Genomic DNA, 10263 nt, shown 5'->3' on the forward strand with positions numbered 1-10263 from the left:
AGATGAGGGACTTAAGGTACTGATTCATGTTTTTTGTTTTTGGACAGGGTCAATGCAGGAATTTATTTTGATTAACTATTAGTTACAGGGTTCTTCTTTCTTTTTCTTTCTTCCCTTGTTTCTTTTTTTTCTGTCTTTTTCTTCTCTTTCTTTTCTTCTTTCCTTCCTTCTTTGTTTTTTTCCCCCAGGAGAAGGTAAAAGAGAGGAAAAACAGATTTTCATTCATTAAAAATTTTTAATTTTAAAAAGTTGTTACCACCTAAGGATCTGTTCAAGGAAATGAGGATGTTCAACCAGAAGAAGAAATGACAACATAGAATACAATAGTTGTCTTTAAATATTTGAAAAGTTATCTTATGGAAGACATAAGAATTTTTCTCCTGGTCCTGCAGGAAAGGATTAGCACCAATAGTGATTCTAATGTGTGGAAATTATAGTGAAGGAAATGTTGAAATAATATAAGGAAAAATTCCCTAACAATTAAAGTTGCTCTAAAATATAAGCCTCACATGAGGTTGTGAGTTTGGGTAATGAGCTCTTCAACATTAGAATTCTTTAAGCAGAAGCTGGATGAACCCATAATGGAAATGCTTTAAGAGAAAGGTTCATCTTTGAGACTTATACTAGACCTGGAAGTTTATGAAGCTTTTTTCCAATCCCAGGATTCTGAGATTCTAGGATTAGAATTTGAGCATTGCTTTCATCTCCTATCAGGAAAAAGTCCCTCTCCCTCTCCCTCTCCCTCTCCCTCTCCCTCTCCCTCTCCCTCTCCCTTTCCCTCTCCCTCTCTCTCTCCCTCTATCTCCCTCTGTCTCTGTCTCTCTGTCTCTCTCTCTGTCTCTGTCTCTCAACCATCTTTAGATACTTTCCCATTTCTAACCTTAAAAGCTTGCAGACAAAAAGGAATGCACCAATATGTAGAAATAAATAACAACAAACCTGCCCTATCTGTATTTCTTCTTTTAGAAATATTAAGAAAGCATTTTAAAAATAATCTTAATCTTAAATCTTTGGATTAATCTGAAAGTAAAGCCCTATCAGTCTTTATGAATTCTTAAAATGATATCCTGTTCTTCTCTTCTGATTAGACCAGGAAGAACTCTGTTCACAAATTAATTAGAGGAGGTGGCCCAGACATGGAGCCCAGATAGATAAATGTAAGAATGGGAAGTAGCCTCTTCCATTAAGCCTTGAAGGAATTACAGTAATGATTTACTTAAAAGGTGGAAGTTTCTTTGATTACTTCTCTTCATGGAAATTGGGATCTAGTGAATACTAGATAAATAGGAAAATCCTTAAAGATAGTGGTCAGAGAGGGATAACATGTTTTCAAGAAAATGATTCTCCAAGAGTATGCTAAAAGTTGTATGTCTATCATGCTATTTAATGAAACACACTAATAACTGAACTTTTATTTTGGACTCTGTTTCTTCAAATTCTGAAATTTTCATCATTCAAGAATTCTATAAAAATATGGCTACAAGATGACTTGTGTTAGAGAAATATCCAAGAATATGAGGAGATTTTGTCAGTTCTCTAAGCATGATAATGCTAAAACTGAGAAAAATTATAAATTAATAAAATGTTTCTCACAGGGTTGTGCTTAAAAAAGAAGAGTACAGTTGTTGTTTTTTGTTTTTTTTTAATCAAAAGGTACCTAGAAGAAACAGTCTAATAATTTAAAGTGGGATCAATTTACAATAGTAACATGAAACTATATTTCATTTCAACTATATATTTTCTAAAGTTTTTGGGGGGGTTATTATACATTTTCAACTAAGTCATGATATTCTGTGTGATGGTTTAAATTATTTTCATCACAAATTCATTTGAAACAATGATGTAAACTGGATTATAGTGAATACAGTGGAAGAATAAAATATTTTAAAAGAAGAAAAAAGCAAATGAGGAAAAGACTTAATTAAACCCAGGTCTATGAGTAATCGCTCTGATTCTTGCCCTTAGGGAGCCTTTGGATATCCTAAAATCTCTTTCTATGACTTATTATGGCATGGAAATGATCCTGGTTTCTGAAAGATTATGCCAGTGCGACAAAAGTTGTCAGCTTTTGTGTAGTCATTGAAACCAGTTATATTAAAATGTGTGTTTGTTATTTAAAGACAGTTTGTAGACCCATCAACAAGGAAATTTTATGGTCACTACAACTCTAAAATCATGTTTTCCTAACTCATAAATTGGAAACTATAGTGGGATAATAACAATAATGCTACATTTATGTATCACTTTAAGATTTGCAAAGTGTTTTACACATGAATCTTATTTGTTTATTTTATTTGAAGAAATACTCACAAGAACAAAAATCACAGAATCATGAAGAGGCAACCCAAGATCCAGGCAACAGAGAAAACAAAAGAACTTGGCTAAATGGAATATCCCACTTCATCAAAAGTGCCATAGGAATTTAGAAAATGGATGGATATCATTATAGACTAGAGTATTAAAGCAAAGCTTGATGGAAGTAGAATGTGATGTGAACCTTGACAGCTTCACAGGAAAGAATAGATAAAAAGAGAAGGCATTTCTTGTAGAATAAATAACTGGAGCAAATGAGTGGAGATAGAAATGAACATCTATTTCTGGGGCTCACATAAAGGTGTATTTGAAAATAAGGTTAGATAGGTAAGGTAGTATTAGAGTGGTGACATGAAACCATTAGAAGCTCCAAACCAGAGATATGACATTTTGAAATGGAAATTTTGGCAAGATTATTACATGAGCTGTATGCAAAAAGGATCAGAGTGGAAAAAAGAAAACTGGAAAAATGCCATTGTACAGGCACAATTGTTTGACTGAAATAGGAATTGTCTGCAAAGGATCCTATGGAAAGACAATAATTTTTCTTTTTTAAAAAGAGAGAAGCAAACTGTTTAGTTGAAGCATCTTTTAACATTTACTATTGTTTTAGAGAATTTCCTGAATTGCCAGCAGGAAACATGGAGTAAAAGATAGAAATGCAGGAAACACTTTGGAAAGCGAAAAGGCACTTCCTATAAGAGCTCATTGATTAAGTCTGACATCTTCACCAGTAATACATAAGCAAAAAGAAGTGGAGCTTAACCTAGGACCTATTTTTGGCCATATAAACCACATAAAGAAAAAGATTTGGCACAAAAATTTAAGGAATTATACCTACTGGTCCAGCAAGTCAGACTTCAAAAATTTTAAAAGTTAAATGATTCAGAACTTCAAATAATTTTTTTTTAAAAGATGGAGAAGAGGAAGAATGAAACTTATTTGCAGTCCTCTGTGTTTCCAGTTCTCTTCTGGATTAACTCTTGGAGATAGAGGAATGCTTACCTTGACAAGAATGTTATCCAGCAGACAGATTTGGAATCTCACTGACCCTATTGTATGTCCCCTGGCTCCAAACAAAGGATAAGGTCACAGAAAACTTAAACTCATCTAAAGAAAGGTCTCCAGACCCAGCCTTTATCAAAACAAAGAACAGATTTGAAGGCTTTGGTGCCATTAAATGGTTACCTAGAGACTATCTCTTTCCACACAAATGAGATACAAATTAGATGAACCCAAATGCACCAAGGAATTTTCAATAGAAATAATTCCCAGCTAGGCCTGTTCCAACAGAACCCAAGTGTACAAATTTAAATGAACTACATTTCATTTCATTTTTCTTCTTTATAAATATATCACATTTTAAAAAACTAATATGTGTATTTACTAGGCTGTCTTCAAATGAATATTATATTAAATAAGAAATAATGAATATTCACAAGCATGAAAATAATTTGCACATGTCCCTTATGAGAGTATATTAGAATAAAGTACATGTGTTTACAGATTATCTAATTCATTTAGCAACATCTTTGGACAATGCAGATCAAGTTGAGTAGGCTAAATAAGGAATCAAATATAAATGAATGTAATCATAAGTTCCTATTTAACTTCTATATTGTAGGGGTGCATTAACCCCTTGATATATCAAAATTATCTAGAATATTTTAAGTATCCAAGAGTCAAACAAACTTGGTTGATTGATGGTATTTTTTTTTTCTAAAGGCACTGATCTATCCTGTTGCAAATTCATTCTTAACTCTGACTTTTTATATATTATTTAAAAGGCATGTTCCTGTAAATTCCATCTTGCTTTAATTATCTGACATAATTATTATGAGGATCAAAAGAGACAATGTATATAGAGTAAAGCCAACTATTATTATTATTATTACAGAAGTTATAGGAAGAGATGGATATTACAAAACAATGATTGGTTGTTCCCCATTCCAAAGGGGTTAGGAAAACATCACTCTAGCACCCAAGACCTGCTCATACTCAGTTAAGATGATTCAACATTTTTAAAAGTACAAATACCAAATGAATATGGATATAATATTAATGTCCCATACAAGTAAAAGGACAGTGTTTAAAGAGGAAATGCATGTTTGGACAGCATGAAGTAATCTTGCAATATGAGAGATGGGGAGATAGGATGTTGAATTACTCCAATGAAGAACCAGAAAGGATTCTCAGGATGAAAAGGGTTTCAGGAATATGGTTTAGCCTGGAAGAAGAGATTTTGAAGTACAGTCACAGAAATCCCTTATGTGCCTAGAATTTTGAAAATAGACTCTAAGAATATAAAATATGATAAAGCTGAATAATAATTGGCATGGGTTATTGAGGATGAATAAATGATATTACTAAGTTGGTTTCAACTGTTCTATAAGCATTTTATGATATATTACCTTCCTAATTCAACATAACACTAAAAATGGCAAATGATATGGTAGATCTTTTGTTAAATATTTCATGCCTAAATATATTTTAATTCTCAAACATGCAACAATAAATTGTTACAGATGTAGCCTTTGCATTTAATGTCTGCAAAAAAAGGAAAAGAAAAGAGGACAAGGTCAAAGTGGGGAATATGAGCTGTGATGTTACTATAAGACATAGTTTTGTTTCCAACCATTGAGATAACTATTTTCTATGGGCATTTACTTTGGGAGTAAAGTTACAGAAAAGGGGAAAAAGTATATCTTTTCAAAATAAAGCAAAGCACATATCTTTCATGTTCATCACATTTTAAAGGACAAACAATTGTAATAGTCTTTTATTGCTCACATGGTAAGAATTTAAAGAGTTTCTTCTAATATTTGTGCCTTAGACTCATGCTCTAGTAGGAAAATATGGATGGGATATAGAACAGCTAACAGCCTAATCTTTGAATTGACTTGAATTGACTTTGAATTAATCTTTGCTTTAATGATTTCCATGATTCTGGGTATAATACTGTTTTTTTATTAGAAAGAAAAGTCCCTCTTAGTACCTAATCAGACATGTTTCATGTGCTTATTCATAATTATAGTGGAAACGAAATAATAACAAGTTTCCTTTTGGTAGGTTACCCAAAGAAAGAGTGCAGAGCATTGAAAAATCCTAGCAGTCCCCATTTTGTTATACACTGATCATTTTCAAAGAATGGATTGGTTATAAGATAGTTAACTAAGTACAAATCTGTTTGTTGTGGTTTAATACTCATCTACCTCGATACTATTTTACTGACTATGGATAACAGACATATGAATTTAAATACAGATCATGCTTGGTAAAGGATGTAGATGGAGTAGAAGATAGCCCTGGGATATGATTGACAAATATATCAAATATAATGCGATGGCACGGTTACTCAGAGATCCAAAAGCTGCAATTCATTCGTCTGGCTCTATAAAATCTCAAAAATCAAAGAAACTTCAAGCCTTCCCAAATTATTCACTCACTGGTAAACTGTTGGGGGCATCGGGTAGAACCGATGCATATTCATCATTGTGTACACCAGAAACTTAGATATTTATCTTGTGGGGGTTTTTTAACTCATCTTTTTGCATATGTTATTATGGAAGTACTAACACCTAGAAATTATAGATTTTCAAAAGCATTTATTTTCCAAGTAGTGATAGTCATCCTATGCTACTATGCAATTAGATTAGTCCCAAGCCCCCAAAGTAAGTGGAATATTATTGCCATTCAAAATTGACATACCTTACTCTGGTATACGAAATTAAATGCAATATAGTCTCAGTCCATGACTGTTGGAATTAGCTAAAGGCAATGAACTCTCTTCTTCTGTTCGACTTTATTAGGTTTTCCAAAAGAATTTATGTTTACAGAGAAAGTCCAATTGCATATACAGTTGACCGCCTATTTATTTATTTATTCATCAAATATTTTACTACCTCCATCGAGGCGCTGTGCCAGATACTTTACCCAATGGCGCGCCTAATCAAAGAGGAACTGTGTGGGTTTTAAGGAGTCTGGGGGCAGAATGGCCTCTATAAAGATGGAGAGAACTCTACAGATAAACACTATAGGGTTGCCCAGTTTTTAGACAACCTGGCAAACCACGAGGCATCCTATCTGAGAGGCAAAAATGTGAGTCAAGGAATTCATAACCAGAGTTCCTCGTTCCCCAGAGTGACCAGTCTCGCGCGCGCTCTCGAAACGCACTGGGGGGAAAAGCCGGTTTGGCCACTTTGAAGGTTGCACAAAGAGCAAAGGGGAGCATCAGTCCCCTCCGACGCCATCTGCCTAGGGCAGTGCAAACTCAATCCACCTCGAGATAACTAGCTAAGGGGCAGAAGATCCAGCCCGCTTCCTCCGCTCTATTCATTCATACAGCCGGAGGAGAGACACAGACCCGGCAACTGAGGACAGTGTCTCCCAGGCTGCCAAGCTGAGCGAAGCCCTCCGGAGCCGATGGCGGGAGAGGGAAAATGGGGAGAGGGGACACGGTTTGACTTCCTGAAGCCAGACAATGAGAAGCTTGCAGGAGAATTCCTGCCCCATTCATTCCGGGGCGCAGGGCGGGGAGCTGGGGGCAGCATTATCCGAGAGTTCGCAACTAAGCCCACCCCCCACCTTCAGCCCAACAATTACACAACAATAACCTTCCACCCAGGAGCCCTGGGAACTGTAAAGTCGGCGGATGCCAGCTGGGTTGTCTCCCCTTCTTTTATCTCCCCTTCCCACTACACCTCCCCCCTTCAGCACTTACAATCCCGCCACCCCACCTCACCCTACCCTTATCCAAGGAAAATAAATAACATTGCTTCCAAAGCGCCCTTCAGACGCCTCCAATTCCTCAAAAGAGAGTCAGGTTAACTAACCCAACTACAGTTGCATAGTGCAAAACTTTTCTAAGAAATCTCCAACCCCAAGCAAGGGAAGCAGACTAGGGAAAGGTGGCAGCAGCCAGCCCCTAAGGAACAGGAGTCAGCAGACCTTCCCGTTCCCAGTCCCAACTGCTCAGGAATCACAAGATCCCTCTATGGCTTTTTTCTTAGATTTTGGTTGGGTCCCCCTATGCTGACAGCCAGGAGCACACCAGCCCCGACTCATCAGCTATCCAAGAGAATTGCTTTTCTACGCGTATTCCCTAGTTAGCCTAGCAGCAGGCGAAGCCAAAGCCCCCAGCGCTACCCTCTCCCCCCAACCCCACTCCAAGAGGGGCAGACTTCTTCAAGCTCCTTATGCCTCCCTCCCAAAGCAGTGCCCTGGGGTTGGGAAGATAGCCCAGCACAGCTACAACACATCAGGCTTACCTCTCTGCTGGCACTGTCCGGCGTTCCACAGCAGTAGGACTGCCACGAGCAGTCCCCGGACACAGCAGCTGAGCATTTTCCCCGCTGCCTCCAGCAGCAAAAGAGCCACCGGAGCTTCTCACGGGAAGAAGAAAAGCTGCAGCCTCTCTACTTTGCTGGAGTGCGAAACTCTTCTGGCTTTCCCACTCCTCAGAGTCCGGAAAACTCCTCCCCCCTCCGTCCCCACCCCCTCCTTATCGGGGCCCAGTCCCCTCCTCTCGCTTCACTGAAAGGCTCTCAACCATGCTACCCCTCAGTCCCCCTCACACTTAGTTTGCCACCACCCCCCTTTTCCCAAAGGGCCTGTCCATTTGGGACTTCAACTTTATTTGCCTTCTTTTTGTTGAATTTATGGGGACAGACCAATAAAGATACTGAGCATCTTCAGTTTGGGTTTTACTAGCCCGGATATGAGACTGCTGGAGAGCTTTCCCCTACTTTCCACATCACAAGCCGTTTTCCTTTAATCTGAGCTATTTGGCTTGTCCTGAAACTACATGGAGTCAAGGTGATGGAAGTGATTTAGGAGAGTTAACAAAGATTTAGGGAAATTAGAAAGACACTCATATTGATGAGTTAAGCAGTTTCTGCAGGCTGAGCAGAGTAGCCCATGGGAGAGGATTCCAAGAAAATATTGGCTGCACCCTCCTCCCCACACTGGGGCCGGCCATTTAGGTTCCCTCTAGGCTGAATTACTCTTAAATGCCCTAGTCTATAGTCAGAACGTAGCCATGGAATTGAAATGATCAGTTTTCTTAATCTCTGCCATTTCAGTTTGAGACCTGGAGAGGCCAGAGGGTAACAAGGGTTGGTTGAGGGAATAGAGTGAGGTGGGAAGTAGAAAAAGTGGAGGAGAGAGAAAAAACGCTGTGGACTAAATTATTATGGATTTAAATATGTATGACTATCTATTCACCTTTACATTTGCAAAAAGACTTCTTTTATCACAGACTCCCAGGAATTTATTCATATCGTGAGATTACAACTGTTATTTGCTAAGAATTTTGACTTCAGTTTTCTCTTCTGTTAAAGAAATAAAACAATGCTTTTAAAGAGCAAAGAGTAGAGAACAAGGGTCAGGAAGATCTAGTTTTGACACTTACTAGCTATGTGACCATGATAAATAAGTTTTTCTGAGCCTTGTTTTTCTCAATTGTAAAATGGAGACTAGAGATAATAGTTGCATCAAATAAATATCTTAATAATAGATAGCTTTACAGGCTATTCATGAATTTAACTGTTAAGGCCCAATGTAAATGTGAATTCGTATTTTTATTATTATAACCCTTTTAAACAAAGTTTTTCTTTAACTTTCCTGATAAACAAATTCTCATGAGATAAACACACAAGTTGAATAAGAGTCCATATAGGCTTTTCAATTTTATTTTTATTCTCATATAGAAATAATTTTATCGTATTATATGAATATCTGCAACAGGATCATCATTTATGATTTTTAAAACTGTTACAAAACATTTTTTCAGAAAGATTCAATCAGAATAGCTGGAAAATAAGAAAGAAAATCTAAGCAACAGAAGCTAAAATTTGTTCTTTTAAAAATAGGCATTATAAATGCATGTAGGATAGATAAAAAAAAGTCAGACCATGGTTTCCAAATTCAAAATTCATCATCAGGATTGTTTTCATGCTATAAGCAGTCAGGATCTCGGGGAAAAGAGGCAGTAGCAGAGGAGACTAGAGGGGAGGATTATGACAGAGGAAAACAGTTATGAAAACAGCTACTGTTCTAGCTCCTTACTCCCCTTAATTACCCATCTTTCCTAGGTATGGAGAAATTCCATTTAGATTTCAGACAATTCATTTTAGCTCTTTAATAAGGCAATACACAATTGTGAGCTCATGGATTTTGTTAGGGAAAAAGGATCAGAACATTTGATGAGTGAATAGAAAATCTTAAAAAATACTCTCTAGGTAAGTTGAAAATGAATAAAAAAAATTTTAAGATCTGCCCCACATGTAAGAGCTCTCATAAATAATGTTATATATGTATAATAAAATCCAAAGGCAATATGGAGGAGTGGGGAGGGAATACAGTACAGGGAGAATTACCCTCATTCACAAAAGACAAAAATAATTGATATTGGAAGAACTATGGAATGAGAGGTGCGATAATGCAATGTTGCTGGACCTGCAATTAATTTAACTATTCTGGAAAACAATTGAGAATTAAGTTCATAAAGTGATTAAAAGGCTCATAAACTTTAATTCTATTAGTAGGAGATAAAAGAAAAATTTCATAGACACCAAATTCTGTAGCAGCACTCCTACCCTCCCCACCCCTAATCCTAGGCTCAGAGATTGAGCCTAGAGGGAATGATGGGATGGTCCAGGAAGGAAGGGAAATTTGGAGAAAGGAGATTTGATACAAGAATAAAAGATAGTAACACAAATAATTATAAAGAGAAAAAGGAAGCAAAGAGCTATAAACAGAAGAGATAACCATAAGTTGAGAATGGCTAAATTATTTATAATAATGAATGTAATATTTGAATGAATATTAAGGATTAAGGGAAGCATGGAGATTTACATGAACTAATGCAAAGGAAAATAAACAGAACCAAGGGGACAACATACAAAATGACTACAATACAAATGGAAAGGAAAAAAAAACTGAACAAACTTG

General features: G+C 36.7%; 1 protein-coding gene across 1 annotated transcript in view; it reads right to left on the reverse strand.

Annotated features, from left to right (window-relative positions):
- Positions 1 to 7656, reverse strand: part of LAMA1 (laminin subunit alpha 1) — a 183702-nt gene extending 176046 nt beyond the window's left edge. The window contains exon 1 of the mRNA XM_051970426.1: positions 7581 to 7656. Coding sequence (XP_051826386.1) covers positions 7581 to 7656 — 76 coding nt within the window. The remainder of the gene's footprint in view (positions 1 to 7580) is intronic.
- Positions 7657 to 10263: the final 2607 nt, after the last annotated feature.

Source organism: Antechinus flavipes, chromosome 1 (genome assembly GCF_016432865.1).
Source record: "Antechinus flavipes isolate AdamAnt ecotype Samford, QLD, Australia chromosome 1, AdamAnt_v2, whole genome shotgun sequence".
Lineage (NCBI taxonomy): Eukaryota > Metazoa > Chordata > Mammalia > Dasyuromorphia > Dasyuridae > Antechinus > Antechinus flavipes.